Below are 16,101 nucleotides of genomic sequence, written 5' to 3' on the forward strand. Positions count from 1 at the left end.
GGAGGCCCATTGGCGGAACTTACCACGTCCACTGAGAAAAGGGGGTGCTTCCCAGGCAAATCTAGCAGATGTCTTCTGCATCGACAGTGGAGTAGTCATTTGCAGACTTCATAGAATTTTCAGGGGTAACCTGTGAATTGAGAAGAAGGACCGCCCTTTTACACATAAGGAAACAGAACTCCAAAGTAGTTGTGAGAATTCCTGATGGCAGGTGACCACAACCAGACTTCAGATAGCTTAGACGAAAAGAGCAATTTGCAAGCTCACGTGTATTTCCCTGCCATGGGCAGCAAGGCCTTGAAGAGATGAGGTGATTCTTGTCTCTCCTCCCTGCTTCTTTCTTTTCACCAGTTTGCCTTCTAGTTCAGCAGTTCTGTCTGTTTTGCGCGCTCTCAGCCGGGGTCTGGTCCCGGGAAAGAATTCCTTGGGTGGGCTCTGATAAGCCCAGTGTGTATCGCGTGGCTGTCCCGGGAAATCCATGTCTGGAGTTGGGTGGGAGAAAATGGTTTCTCGAAAGACGCTGGGGAGGGATGCAAAGAGCTGAGCTGGAGAGAGAAGCCCAGATACCTGCGGTGCTACCTGGGATAAAAGTACAGGGCGGAATACCTGCCCCAAATCAGGCCCCTTTCAGGAGCATGCATCTCTGTGTGGGGTGGGAAGGGAATGGATACTCGTGGAGTCCCGACCGGGGCTGCTGTCTGATGTGCCATCTTCCGGCGGGGAGGGCAGCGGCGCTGGCAGAAGACACGGATGTGCTCCTGTTGCAGGTAACACCTTTGCTTTTTGTGTTTGAAACAGATGCCAGCAACGCGGACAGCCGGTCCCAGCCACCCAGGATCCTCACTGCCTCTGAGTGCAAATACCTACACGAATCTGCAGACCAGTCCTCTGACGCTTCTCTGACCCGAGTCCTGCTTTGGGGGTTAAAGTCTGACACACTCTACGAGGCCACTGTTTATCCTCAAGCAGAAGATGGCACCGAAGGAAAGCCCCAGTCCAAAAAGTTCAGCATAAGTATGTTGAATTGTGTAAAATGGCTTCAGCCAGAGGTTTTTTTTGTTTTTTTTTAGCACAAAGTTTGTTTTCTGTGATTCTGGTTCTGGGTTATCTCTTGCTTCATAAGTAGTTTTGTTGTCAGAGGGAGTTTTCCAGAAGGGATTTCGGACAGAGCAGATCCAGTGAGTTTCTTCTTAACTCTGTGGCCAAGACTTTTCTTTCCTTGAGCTCAATACACCGTATTTTTAAAAACTGAGATATAGTCGATTTACAATGCTGTGTTAATTTCATCTGTACAGCAGTGATTCAGTTGTGTGTGTGTGTGTGTGTGTGTGTGTGTGTGTGTGTGTGTATTCCTTCTCATACTCCTTTTCATTATAGGCCATTACAAGGTGTTGAGTATTGTTCCCTGTGCTATACAGTAGGACCTTGTTGTTTATTTTATATGTAGTAGTTAATATCTGCAAATTTCGAACTTCCAGCTTATCCCTCCCCACCCCTTTCCCCCCGGTAACCATAAGTTTGTTTTCTATGTCTGTGAATCTGTCTCTGTTTTGTAAAGAAGTTCATTTCTGTCATTTTTTAAAACTTTAAAAAAATTGAAGTATAATCAGTTACAATGTGTCAATTTCTGGTGTACAGCATAGTGTCCCAGTCATGTATATATATACATATATTTATTTTCAAATTCTTTTTTGTTAAAGGTTATTACAAGATATTGAATATAGTTCCCTGTGCTATACAGAAGACATTTGTTTTTTTAATCTATTTTTATATATAGTGGTTAACATTTGCAAATCTCAAACTCCCAATTTATCCCTTTCCAGCCTCTTTCCCTAGTAACCATAAGATCATTTACTATGTCTGTAAGTCTATTTGTTTTGTAGATGAGTTCATTAGTGTCCACTTTTTTTTTTAAGATTCCACATATAAGTGACATCATATGGTATTTTTCTTTCTCTTTCTGGCTTACTTTACTTAGAATGACAGTTTCCAGGTCCACCCATATTGCTGCAAATGGCATTATTTTATTCTTTTTTATGGCTGGGTAGTATTCCATTGTGTATACAAACATTTTCTTTATCCATTCATCTGTCGATGGACATTTAGGTTGCTTCCATGTCTTGACTATTGTAAATAGTGCTGCTATGAACATTGAGGTACATGTATCCTTTTAAATTAGAGTTCCCTCTGGATATATGCCCAGGAGTGGGACTGCGGTTTTCCATAATGGCTGCACCAAACTACATTCCCACTAGCAGTGAAGGAGGGTTCCCTTTTCTTCACACCCTCTCCGGCATTTATCATTTGTGGACATTTTAATGATGCTGTGAGATGACACCTCACTGTAGTTTTGATTTGCATTTCTCTGATGATTAGTGATACTGCGCATCTCTTCATGTGCCTGTTGGCTATTTGTCAATACAGCATATTGAGCCACTACCATGTGCAGACACTGGGCGCTACCTCATGTCTTTCTTTTGTATCTCTGCGTACTGGCCAGTGAGACAAACTGGTGTAATGCCTTTCTCTTATAACTTGATTGATACTCATTTTGCCCATAGTGGTTAAGTATCTTTCCCTTGAGAGAAGAAAACACGTTTCCTTTTTTGACCTGACCTTGGAAGGCATTCTGACCTTCCTGTGACACTTGCTGACACGCACGTTGCTGCCTTCTACCTGTAATTTGTCAGCACCCCCACTCTATAAATTGGCCAATATTTAGAAGCTTTTTTGGAGGTGCTGATTAGGGGGTAAAAAAACACATGGTTCCTACCTTCAGGGAATTTCAATATAGGTTAGGAGCCAAGATAAACAGTCTTGGAGAAGTGCATGGTCAGGCTCTGTGGGTTCAGGAAGAAATGCTGTAGACTTGTAGCCCCCAGGGGCTAGGTTGCAGGCCACACAGACTGACTTTGGTTATTTTCTCCAAAAATATATCTATTCTGAAAGGCTGTTGTAGACCCATAGAACAGAGGGAGAGAGGGTGGGGGCTGGAGGACCAAGGACAGAAAACAGACTGGCATCCAGGATGCTCTGGAGGGCTGGACCACTCTGGATCTTGGTGACACACCCTCAGGATTCTAAGGTGGAGAGGGTGCCACATACTTTTCTCCATGTAGCTTTCTGGATGGCTGTGCTGGTGAAGGGAGCCGCTGGCCCCCAGCTTCTCTATGGGTGCCAGTACTTCCTCTCTGCAAGAGAGATTGAGATGCCTTTTGGAAAAGGGGGTTGGGTGCTGCACAGGTAACACATGGCCACAGTCCACTGTAGCTGCCCAGTAAGTGCTGTGACATTGGAAGACTGGAGCATGAGTTTAACCTCAAATCCCAAAGGAAGGCCTCTCTACAGGGAGGAGAGGCTTTGATGTGGGGGGGGGGGTTGGATTTGGATAAATAGAGAGGAGGGCGATGTGTCCATTGAGGAAACATAGTGAGTGAAAGTGCAGATCATGGACACCGAGGTATGAATGTGGGGAGGCTCTGGGACTCCGTGACGTCTCAAGAACTCTGATGATTCTAGAGGGGTTGATTTAATTCCTAGAGAGATGTTATATGCATGTTTCGCTCTTTTGTGGGGACCTGAGGGATATGCTGTAGGTTACTTGGAGGCAATTATTGGCTGGGAGAGGAGGGGGAAGAGAGAGGAGAGGAAGGGGCCCCTCCAGGGGTGCCAGTGACAGTGGAGGGACTGCCCTACACACAGGATGCTTGTGCAGGGGGTGGGTACGTGGGGGCTGAACTCTAGCCTGTTGGCGCCTCACCAAGCCCTCCCCCCAGGGCAGAGCTTCTCTTTGCCCGATTTGCTAATAGGGTTCACGTGGCTTAGTGTGTGCCTGGGGTTCCCTGCTTTTTGAAGTGATTTAAGTGGAATCAAAGTAATAGTGATTGTGTCTTAGGCTTGTGTTCACATAGATGCATAGCAGAGCCTGGTTTGTGTTGGCTGTCCTAGCACGTAATAAATAATAATTATATAATACATGTAATTATTATGTTGTCATAATTTTATTATTGCCATAGCCCTCTCTATATTGTATACACACACCACACACACATATATGGTACCAGGCACTTGTCAAGTGACTAGTTAGGTGGGATGGAGTTAAGGAAACCATCACAGGGTGTTGAGACCCCTGAAACTTGTTGTGGTAGAAAATCAACCTCCAAGGCTGAAGAGCAAGGGGAAGGGACTGGTGTTTCTGGAGCCCAGTGAGGGCTGGGGCAGTGGAGGAGCCAGTCATGCCAGAACAGGCAACAGAGCAGGAGGCAGAGGGGAGAAAGATGCCAACTGCTTTCTCTTCCAGCCGCCCAGTCGCCTGCCTGTATCACTCAGTGGTGGAGCCTGGTCCCAGGCCACCTGGCAGGGTCTCTGCACACCTGTGCCCCAGTGATGCAGTGTGCAGGGGTCAGCCTCCCGGGGCACAGAGCAGGCAGGAGAGGGGCAGAGAGTGGGTTGGGAGGGTGGGTTGGGCAAGTGGTGAGGACCTAGCTCTCTGGTGTTGCCTTTTCTTGAGTTCAGTTTGCTACCCTGATTTTAGAGGTGAGGAAACTGAGCCTGGTGATTTTCCTAAGGTCCACCTGGCTATTAAAGCAGAGCTGACCTTGGAACCAAGGCCTGCCTCGTCCTTATTTGATCATGTAGAGTATAGTGTTCATTCTTAGATGGATACGTACTTGAGGCCTTTCTGGGTCATCCAGCCCGTAGGGGACATGAGTAGGTCCATGTTGTTGTCTGAGGAGTCTGTCACATCTTGAAGTCAACTCACAAGAAGAACGAAGAGTTGCAATTGGCCAGATTGTTCCTTCACTGAAGATGCTCCCCCCATGCACTTGGGCATGCTGTGGTTGTGGTTAAATGGTGTAGAGTTGGAAGGAAGAATCACTAAGAATGTTAGATGAGAGAATGTGCTGTGATGACAGCTTCTCTCTCTCTCTCTCTCTCTCTCTGTAGCTTGGCCATTCTGGTGGTTGTTAACTTGTCTTGTGTCTTCACAGAATCTATCCAGGTGTTTGACCTTCAAGTCGTGAACATCAGTGCCACAAGCTTGACCCTGACCTGGAAGATCAGTGATAATGAGTCATCCTCTGTCTACGCCTACAAGATACAAGTTGCTGGCAGGACCGATTCCTTCAATCTCACTGTCAGTGAAACTCATGCTGTCATCACTGCACTCAGCTCCAGCACGTTATACAACATCACCGTGTGTCCTTTGCTCAATGACGGATCTGAGGGCACTCCAGGCATTCTCCAAGTGTACACCCGTGAGTCTGCTCCTTGCTTTGCTAACCTTTCTTACCTGCCTGCTGTGCGCCAGGCCAAGATAAACTGTTCCTGCACTCGAGGAAAGCACAGCTCAGCATGTGGGTCCTCAGGGACTCTTACTTGCTTCAGACGTGTGGTACAGTAACAGTGATCATGGCTTGACCCGGCCCACATGCCCAGCAGCGTGTGACGTGCTTTCCTTGTGTGGTCTCATTTAATGTCCTCAAATCTGTGACATGGTTGGCATCAGCCTAGTTTTATGGATGAGGAAGCCCAGGTGGAGAGAGGTGTCAGGAGCCGGTGTCATACCTTGTAAGTGTCGCAGCCTGTGCTTGTGCTGGCCACTCTAGTGTGGTGGAGATGGAGAGCAAATTGATCCACAGAGACATAAAGAACCTGCATATTCATGTCCCTTTGTCCTTTGGATGCTGGCTGGCATTCTCATGAAGCAGCCATAGCTACATCTTGTCTTTTCTTTCTTCTCATCCAACTGTCCCTTGAAGATGAGATGATAGGCAGTAAATGAAAAGCTTTCTGTTCCAAGGAAGGTCTAATAATTGAAAAAAACACAATGATGGTGTCCCAGGAGTTGAGTAATTTAGTGGGTAATGGTGTCACACTGTGCCAGGAGCTGGACATGTGTCCAGTGGCCTTCATGGCAGGTGTCAGGATCCCTGTCCTACAGATGAGAAAACTGCAGCCCAGCACAGCTGAACAGTTTGCCCAGGACCACGGGGCTGGCAAGTGGCAGAGCCGAGACTTGAGCCCAGGGGCTGCCTGGCTCTGGACCCAGGGCTCATCCCACCAGAATGCTTTATTCAAGGGTCTCCTGCTTCCCAAGAAGCACACACTTCAGGCATTCTTACAAACATCTTCTGACTGGGTCTTGGGGGTAAATAGAACCCACTTCCTTTTCTTTACCTTTCACTTTTTTGCTGTTTAATCTGTTAGGATTTTTTTGTGGTAAGTAACAAAACAGTCCCCAAGTATCCAAGGCAGGAGTTTATTTCTCTCTCATTTTAAAAGAAGCCTAGCGCCAGGCAGGATGGGGTGGGAGCGTGTCAGCTGTGGCTCAGTTGCAGGAAACAGAAGCTGAGCTATTTGAAGCCGAAAGGGACTTAATCTCAGGAGCGGAGGCTTTACAGAATCCCTGGAAGGGCTGGGGTGTTAGTTTGCTGGGGCTGCCGTAACAGGTCACAGACCGGGAGGCTTAAACTACAGAAATCTATTCTCTCACAGTTCTGGAAGCCAGAAGTCTGAGATCAAGGTGACAAAGTGACTCAGGGTTGGTTTCTTTGGAGGCCTCCCTTCTTGGTTTGTACTGGCCGTCTTCTTCCTGTGTCTTCAGGTTGTTGCCCTCTGGTCTGTGCATGTCTGTGTCCGAATCTCCTCTTCTTATAAGGATACTAGTCTTTTGGGGTTAGGGTCTACTTAATGTCCTTATTTTAACTTAATCACCTCTTTAAAAATCCTATCTCCAAATACAGTCAGATTCTGAGGTACTGGAGGTTAGGACTTCAACCTATGAATTTTGAGGGGGACACAATTCAACTCATAACAGCTGGGGAGCAGGCTTCCGGCTGGGACCCAGAAATGACTCCCTTCCCAGGGAATCCCCAACTGTGAAACAGTCAGCAGCCTCAGCTGTAGTGTTGGCTCCAGAAATGTTCAGCTGCTGTCCTGGTATCAGGAAGCTGCAGCCAACACCACGTTGTTGGTTCTAGAGCTGGCCAGACTGAGCACCAGGCATCACGTCACATTCCAGCTACAAGAAGGAAGAACAGAAAATAGTGCTTCACCCTTTAAGGATACTTCCTGGAAGCCTTATGGGTACTTCTGCTCACATCCGATTGGCCAGAACTTAGTCACATGGCTACTTTAGTTGCAAGGGAGGCTGGGAAATGTAGTTTTTATTCCCAACAGCTGTGTATACTGCTAAAACTCTGGGAGTGTATGATTAAGGAAAAAGGCAAGAGGGGTGCATTTTGGGGATCAGTAGCAGCCTCTGCTGCACATCCTTAAATAGAGACTCTGGAGGCTTCATGATGTGTGCAAGATAAAGCAGCCAGCAATGGCCACAGTCCTTCTTCAGAGCCTGCGCCCTTGACCCACGAGAATTCACACCTCTTCTCATTTCCTGTGAATGACTTTGCACAACTTAAACACCAGTTTCTGCACTTCTGTGGTCAAGTGTTCTCTCTCTCTCTCTCTTTTTTTTTAAGTTTTCTTTCTTTCTTTCTTTCTTTCTTTCTTTCTTTCTTTCTTTCTTTCTTTCTTTCTTTCTTTCTTTCTTTCTTTTCTTTTCTTTTCTTTTCTTTTCTTTTTAGGGTTTCTTTTGAGGGAGAGGGGTAATTACATTTATTTATTTATCTTTAGAGGAGGTACTGGGGATTGAACCCAGGGCCTCATGCATGCTAAGCATGTGCTCTACAACTTCAGCTATACCCTTCCTGCAAGTGTTCCCTTCATGCTTAGAAACACTAGTTTCTGAGGGGCTTGTGTTGTAGGTAGTAATACAGAGAAGAGAAAGGGAGAGGCTGGGTGTCCCAAGTGTGCATTTAATCTCAGTGTAGGTATTTTATGAGGGTCAGTAACCCTTGTTTTCTGGAGAAATAGATTGTTAATCTAGTCATTTATTTTCTTCCTACAGACCCTAGTCCAGTTTTTGACTTTCGAGTGACGAATGTCAGCATAAGGGAAATTGGCTTAGCGTGGAGCAGCAATGACTCTAATTCCTTTGAGATATCTGCCACTCGCAATGAAACTGGAGAATCTCAGGTGGAAACAACTACCAACCAAAGTATTGTCATTGGTGGCTTATACCCTGGGACTGAGTACCGTTTTGACATAGTGCCAGAAGGACCAAATGGGACTAAAGGGGAATCCCGGACAGTTTACAGTAAAACTGGTAAGCGGATAAGCTGTGTTTTCTGTGAAATAGTCATATTTCTTAAGGGATATGAATATAATTTATAAATGTCAGGTTTTCCAAATATTGCTTTTCTTTTGTCTAAGAAAAATCTTCAAAAAAATTTATGACAGCAATGAATATTCGTTACATGAAATACAGACAAGCAAAAAGAGAAAAATCACAGGTAAACCATTAACCAGAGATAATCACTGGTAACCTCTGATGTGAGATGTTTAGGAAGTTTAAGGTATATACTGGTGTATGTGTGTGTGTGCATTTCTTTTATAAACATTGAAGTCATCGTGTATATGCTTTTTATAATCTGCTTTTTCTTCACTTAAAAGTTTATTATCAGTAGGCTTCCTCATCAGTATGAATATATCTGCAAGGTGATTTTAATACCTGTCTGACATTCCACTGTCAGAATCAGAGGTCAGCAGATGATAATAGCCCATGGGCCAAATCTGGCCCACTGCCTGTTTTTATAAACACAGTTTTACTGGAACACAATCATGCTCATTCCTTTATATAATGTCTATGGCTTCTTTTGTGCTAGAAATGAGTAGTTGCAACAGAGAACACATAGCCTGCAAAACCTAAAATATTTATTCTATGGCCCTTATAGAAAAAGTTTGCTGACCCCTTGGTTAGGTCAGTGGTTCTCAAAGTGTGGTCCAGGGATCTCTGAGAGTTTCATTCTTCTAATAAAACTGGAGCGCTATTTGGCTTTTTCGCTCATTCTCTCCACTCACAGTGGAGTTTTCTAATGCCTGTATGATACGGGATAGCATTGTTTTTCTTTTGGCTAATAATGAAATGCATGCTTGTGTATTTTTTATGTTTTAAAATTTTCCTCATTGAAACATTTCATTACAGCAAACATAAATATAACCTAAATAAATAAAAATTCTCTGAGAACCTCAGTAACATTTAAGAAAGTAGAAGGGTCCTGAGACCTTGATGTTTAAGAACCCCTGATCTGAATGTATTACAAATTATATAATTACTCCCCTGTTGTTGGCCAGGTGGATTATTTACAATTTTTCTTAAACAACATTGTGATACAATAGTTTCGTTAGTTCTATAAAGCTAATTGATAGTGATAAAAATTAGTTCATGAAAACAATTTATTTTTCATTGTTTTAAAATTTGAAATGAAATTTTTGGGAAAGCTTGGAAAACATACAGTATTCTTTGATCTTGGCTTGCAAGGGAATTGGAATCCTCTGCACGGAAGGGAATAATAGACGAGACCGATTCCTTGAGCCGTATGTGCAGTCAGTTGGGCTCTTGAGATTCTCTGTGTGGATTTCCTCGGCTCTGTTGGTTGGGTTAAGCACTGATCGTTACTTGGAAGACCTTCTGAAATAAGGGAAGCGCTCAAATGCATCCCTCAGATGAAGTGCAGTAGTTCCTTTTCAAGTCTGAGTTTTAGATTCAACTGTTGAGTTAGGGTTGTGTTATCAACGTATATATTTTTTTCTTTTGTTTTGAGAATGTCGATAGTGGTAAGAGGATCACCACTGTGGGGTCCCTTGGTATTGTGTGATTTGCCAATGTCCGGAATTTAATATAATAATAATATAATATACTGGGGGTCTGCAAAGTGCTAGGCTCTCATCCTGTATTTAAGCATTTTTTAACACGACTTCATGAGGTAGGCGTTACTATCTATCATCTCTGTTTTACAGAGTAGGAAATGGGGACTCTGTGAACTTAAGTGCCTGGCCCACAGGGACCAGTAGTGAACTGATCTCCATCTGGCTTTGAAGACTGGGGTCTTCACCACAGTGTGGAGTGAATGACACTTTGATGTGGTGCAGCTGCAAAAGTAATTTTGGACTATTCATAAGGAGAAGGCGTCTCCTGTACTGTTGCCTATGATTGTCCCGTTGAATGGAAATCAGGAAGAGCTGTAACAAGGCACTAGGCTCTTAGGGGTATTACCATTCTACTATTGAACAGTGTTCATTATTACTGAGGGAGAAGCAATGCAATAGGATTAAAGGCAATTTTGAACAAGGGAAACAAATACCGTATGATGCAGTAATTCCACTCCTACATGTATATATTTCCAAAAGAATTGAAAGCAGGGACTTGAACAGTTATCTGTACACCAGTGTTCACAGTAACATGATTCACACCAGACATATAAGCCAGACATAAAAGGACAGATACCCTATGATTCCACTTATGTGAGATGCCTAGAATAGGCACACTCATAGAGACAAAAAGTCGAAGAGAGGTTACCTTCTGGCTGGGAGGACAGAGGAACAAGGAGTTGTCGTTTAACAGGAACAGAGTTCGTGTTGGGGATGATGAAATGTTTGGGTATAGATAATGGTGTTGGTGACACAACATTGTGAAAGTTCAATACTACTGAGTTGTACATTTGGCAATGGTTAAAATGATAAAATATTATGTTGTGTTTATTTTGGTACCATAAAAAGGCAGGGAAACAGCAATAACTCCACTGTTGTTTTTAAAAAATATTTTAGGATTTTTTAAAAATCTTTTTCTTGCGGGGGGTGGAATTTGATTTATTTATTTCATGGAGGTACCGGGGATTGAACCCAGGACCTCGTGCATGCTGAGTACACGTTCTACCACTGAGCTATCCCCTCCTCCCTTAAAAATTTAACTCTGCTCTTCTGACCCAACTGAATTCCTTTTTTGTCTGTATCCACAGACATACATTTAGTTTATATCATTGCAAAAATTATATGAATCACTTTATTTTGCATTTGAACTTGGTATATGCCATAACTTCCTTCCCATGGTTATTATGTCTTCACGTTTTTAGAGGCTGCAGGTTATTTCATCCTATAGCCAGATCACAGTGTCTTTAGCCCTTCTCTTTTTACGAACTATTTAGGTTATTTCTACTATTATGTTTATAGAAAATTGTTGCCTTTCGTGGTCTTTTGTCTGTGGAATCTCTTTGACATCAGGCATCTGGTGGGTAGGGAAAGAAGACTTCCAAAGTTGCTTTCTTTTAGGGGAGAACCCACTTAAAAATGAATTTGGGAGCAGATAGCACATGCATGTGGTGCAAAATTTGAAAAAAAAAAAAAGGATCTTACAGTGAAACTGTTTCCTTCTTTTCTCTTTATCCACCCAACTCCTCTTGTTAGAAGTGACCTGGGTTACTGGTCAAGAGAAAAAAGTTGTGAAAGCAAGGGCAGAAAAGAAGCCCTCTTGTAGGGCTGGTTATGCCTGGGCCTCACTCTGTGCAATTATCTTGCAGCTGGTTCAGGGTGGGGAGGTGCGATGGTCTGAGGACAGTCCCCGGAGGACTCACGCGGGTGACCTCACTTCTGACTCCCAGCTCTGAGGGCGGGGCGCGTGTGCTTTATTCCCTTTCCAGTTCCAGCCTCAGATGCTCCCGCTTGGTAAATGCCAACTCTCCATTTCAGTTTTTCTCTTCAGTATGCCTGACTATGTTAATAGAAAGATACTTACTTTTGAGGGAGTGATTAAAAAAAACTTTATTGAGATATAATACACACACGGAGAAGCACACATATCCTAAGTGCGTAGTTTGATGAATTGAACCCATCTGGTCACAGCACTCAGGTCAAGGAACTGAACGAGATTTCCACTCCAGAAGACCCCTGAAAAGGCGCATCTTTATGACAAAAGCAAAAGACCAGAAAACCGGTAGGATGCACTGGTAGGTTCATCTATTATGGAACAGCCAAAATTCTTGAAAGAACTGAGCGTGTGTGTTTTTCACTGAAGTTTTGGAGTTTGCCATTTGTGAACTCATTTGAGAGTCTGATGACAAAAGAGGAAGTTCTCTTGATAGACACTTTGGAATAAAGCTGGACATTATGATGGTCATTTACAGACTTCTCTTTCTCCTTCCTTTCCTCCGACCAGACTCCAGTGCAGTGTTTGACATCCGCGTGGTCAGTGTCAGCACGACTGACATGCAGCTGGAGTGGAGGAATACAGACAATGCTCCTGATTACATCTACCGTGTAATTATAGAGTCAGAGCACGGCTCTAACTGGACAAACAGTTCTCACGAAGGGATCACACTCAGGGACCTGATCCCGGGCACCTTATATAACGTCACCATCCTCCCAGAAGTGGACCATGTCCAGGGGATCTCCAGCTCCACTGCACAGTACACACGTAAGTGTCTTAGGACGCCCTCCTAAGGGAGTGTTCCCCCCGACTTTCACTTGGAGGATGGGAAGTGAGCTTTGGTTAAATGCTGGGGTGAGGGGCTCTTGGGTTCCGGGGCTCCAGGTAGAACGTGAAACTGTGTGCTGAAAACATTGGTGTCAGCAAACTTCTTGCTATTCTCGTGGCGCACTGGTGCTGAGCCACGAGAGCTTGGAATTGTCTTCAGAAGCAGAAAGTGATCACACAAGCAGGGAAAACCTGATGATTCCATTCATTCCTTGGGAAAACAGAGTAGAGAGGGGTCACCTTGTCGTGTTGGCATTGGAAGATGCTGCTCAGATGAGGCGCTTTGAGTGTAACAGTGAGGGAGGTGCTTTGCAAATAGTTGACCTAAATATGTGGTAGAGATGGTATTTATAATATCTTTTTCATACACTTTTCTTTTTCATTAATCATATTTCAAAAACAAATAGGAAACTACATCTTGAAAATGTATTTCAGATAAACTTAAAGTATTAAAAGAAACCTGAAAAACCTTCCTCTTTTGAGATTTAATCTGTATAATTATTTTCTGAATGTCTTTTTGGGAAGCCTTCCATCTTTTGAGCCAGCAAATATTAGCTTTATTTATTCTTTCCCAAAAGGAGCCAGGCTCTTTTTATTTTTCATTAGATTAAATTAAATTAATTAATTTTCAGGCTATTTTTAGATGCAGTTAATAAAATGGTCCTGGAATTCCAGCTAACCCATGCTTTTTTTTTCCCCCCTTAAACTAAGGGCCCAGTGATGTGTTCAACATCAAAATAAGTACCAACACCACAGCAGCGACCTTAAGGTGGCAGAACTCTGATGAAGCCTCTTCCAGGTACACCTACCGCCTTCTAATTAATCAGGATGGAAATTCCGGCAGCACAACGCAAGTAGTCACGGGCCTCGGCATCACCAGTGCTACGGTCACCGAATTGATACCTGGCTCCTCATACACCGTAGAGGTCTTCACACAGGTGGGGGATGTCACCGAGTCACTGGCACCTGGCTGGCAGTCATTCTGTACAGGTGCGTAGTCCCAGGTGTGTCTTGGACACCTTGTGTGATGTGGTCCTGCGTATAGATCCTTGTAGTAAACTTTGGTTGATTAGTTTTTGTGTGGGGTGTGATAGTAGACACTGAGCTCTCTGAGGATCCTGTTAGTTTATTAGTTTCGTCTTACTGAACCCCATCATTTATTCAGTCAACAGCTTTGTATTGAGCACGTACTCTCTGCCGGGCACTGTTAGATGACACAGACAAATCCCTGCCTTTCTGGAACTTTTGTTCTGGTGGAGAAGACATAATAAACTAGATAAGTAAGTTATTAGATAAACAAGTTATTGGATAATGATTACTGCTAAGGAGATGGAAATAAACAAGGACAGGGGAAATGAGATGTTTATTTTGGGAAGCCTTCAGGGAAAAGGTGACTTTTGAGCAAAGATTTGAAGGAAGAAGAAAGCCAGCTATGTGGATATCAGGGCACAGAGTGTTACAGGCAGAGGGGCAGCCAGTGCAAAGGCCCTGAGGCTGGAGTGTGCCTGCTGTGTTGAAGAAAGGGCAGGAGGTCCGGGTGGCAGAAGTGGATCCAGGGGAGCAGGAGGGCGAGGGGCTGGAAGTGAGGCCCGAGAAGGCTGGGCCGAGGTGCGGGAGATGTCCAGGCTTGTAGTGCATGTGCAAAGCTGGGCTTTTACACTGAAGAAGACAGAGATGATATTGTTAAAACAGATGTCAGCTTTTTTACCTTTTTTGATCCTTATGTCTCAATGCAAAAAGGGTGGTAAAGAAAAGAGGAACCCTGTGTTTAACTGAAGGAGGGAGCTTTCGGAGGGTAACCCGGGGAATGTTTTGCGGGTGGTTATGAGTACTTCTGCTCGCAGTTCTGGTGCATTTATCACCTCTGAACCATCTCATTCCCCACCCTCTCCGCACCTGCCTCATCTCTTCCTTTGGCCAAGACTTTCAAGTGCCATCAGGCTGATTTGGAAGGGCGGGCAGGGGTCTCACTGGATCCTCCTCCCTGGGAGTGTAGGACCTGGCACCTTGTTGACCTCTGACCTTGCATGTGGAGTAGCTAAAGAATCCCTGCAGCTTTGAGTTACCTCTGCTAACTCAGGCTCCATCTGTCTGGTCTAGACCCTGACTTTTGGCATGTGGGTGGCTTCCCTAGAGCAGGAGGGGAAAAAATATATACAAGCATTTATGACTGAGGGTGGATGGAACAAGAGCTGTGGGAACGGGTGTGCACCGGCCAGGTTACCTTCCCAGGGGTCAGGTGGAGAATGTGGGAGTTGCACTAGGTGACTCCTTGTAGCTTTTCCTGCTTTAAAATACTGCACCATTAAAGCCATGATAATATTCTCCCTCAGTGCATGGACACAGAGTTTTCCCTTTGTGTCGGTTTTTGGTTGGCCCTCAGTAAAACTCTATTGGCCCTCAGATAGGCGGAGACAAATAATACCCTATTTTAAAGACAAAGAAACTGATTCCATTTACCATTGATTATTCAGCCCATTGTGTGTACAGAAAGCGCCCTGGAGCTGGATTTAGAAAAAAATCTGGGATCCAGTTTTGGCTTCATCACTGACCTGCACCTTCTTTTTTGCAAATTGCTTAATCTCTCTAAGCCTCAGTTGATTCACCTGCAGAATGGGACAGTATTAGCTCTTCCTGTTCCAGAAGGATTGTCAAGAGGGCCCCCAAATGAGGTGACGCAGGTGAAGGGGTTGCTGCCACCCTGTGTGTTGTAGCTACCTCTCGTGGAGCCCTGTTCTTGCCCAGCCTGCCACTGTTTCATTTAACCCTCGAATAGGACTGCAGCTGAGGCTCAGAGCAGTTGGGGGACTGACCCAGGGTCACACAGTTCAGTAAGGCCTGATTCAAGGTCAGCCCCTGCCTCTTCTACTGTATCCCACGGCTATTTTCTCATCACCAGTGGACGAGGATTCTGCTGCTCCCCAAGGCTCAGTGTTTGCAAAGGCAAAAGCCCCAGAATCTTTTCTTTTTTTTATTAAATTAGATGATGTGATGTGCTGTGCTTGCTTTGCAGATCCTGCACCAGTAGCCTCCTTCCACTGTGAAGTGGTCCCCAAAAAGCCAACTTTAGTCCTCAAGTGGAACTGCCCTGTCGGCACCAACACAGGCTTCAAGGTGAAGGTCAGCAGTGGAGACTGGAAGAATCTGACGTCCCTGGAGAGCTGCTCTTCGGAGAACAGCTCTGAGTACAGGACGGAGGTCACATACTTGAATTTTTCTACCGTGTACAACATCAGTGTCTTTGCCTTGTCCTGTAACAAGATGACACTGCCCGCCCAAAACACCTGCCTCACTGGCATCACAGGTGGGGTTCACGGAGGGCAGGGTGGCCGGGTGGCATTGTGGGCATCCCAGGAAAGCTGACCCGCAGGGTCTGCAAGTGTGGACCTAGAAACCTGTTATTTAAAAAAATGTATCCTAAAATATTTGCTTCTGTTGGTATAGACTATTAACGCAATTCTACAGAAGTCTAGTTTATATATTCTATAGAATTTGTAGAAATCTAGTAAAAGGGAACTATTTTTTATATTCCAGAGGTTTTCCTTTGCTTTACAGAATAATTCGTTGCCACGTTTTCTTTTAAGTAGTAAGTTCTCCTGCTCTATTAAAACAAAGCTTTTTTACAGAAATGTTCAAATATACATGAAAGTGAAGGACAGTTTAATGGAACCCATGTAGCCATCATCCCCCAGATGAACGTTTGTGAGCCCTTGACCAATCTTTCTTCATTT

At 44.4% G+C, this 16,101-nt stretch overlaps 1 protein-coding gene across 1 annotated transcript in view; it reads left to right on the plus strand.

Moving 5' to 3' along the window:
* The window catches only part of PTPRJ (protein tyrosine phosphatase receptor type J), a 152,695-nt gene that overhangs the window by 110,479 nt on the left and 26,115 nt on the right, over positions 1-16,101 (plus strand). Inside the window, exons 6-11 of the mRNA XM_072969960.1 lie at positions 799-1,014; positions 4,992-5,258; positions 7,910-8,167; positions 12,053-12,310; positions 13,082-13,360; positions 15,384-15,674. Of these exons, the coding sequence (XP_072826061.1) occupies positions 799-1,014; positions 4,992-5,258; positions 7,910-8,167; positions 12,053-12,310; positions 13,082-13,360; positions 15,384-15,674 (1,569 nt within the window). The remainder of the gene's footprint in view (positions 1-798; positions 1,015-4,991; positions 5,259-7,909; positions 8,168-12,052; positions 12,311-13,081; positions 13,361-15,383; positions 15,675-16,101) is intronic.

This window comes from Vicugna pacos, chromosome 10 (assembly GCF_048564905.1).
Source record: "Vicugna pacos chromosome 10, VicPac4, whole genome shotgun sequence".
In the NCBI taxonomy this organism is placed as follows: domain Eukaryota; kingdom Metazoa; phylum Chordata; class Mammalia; order Artiodactyla; family Camelidae; genus Vicugna; species Vicugna pacos.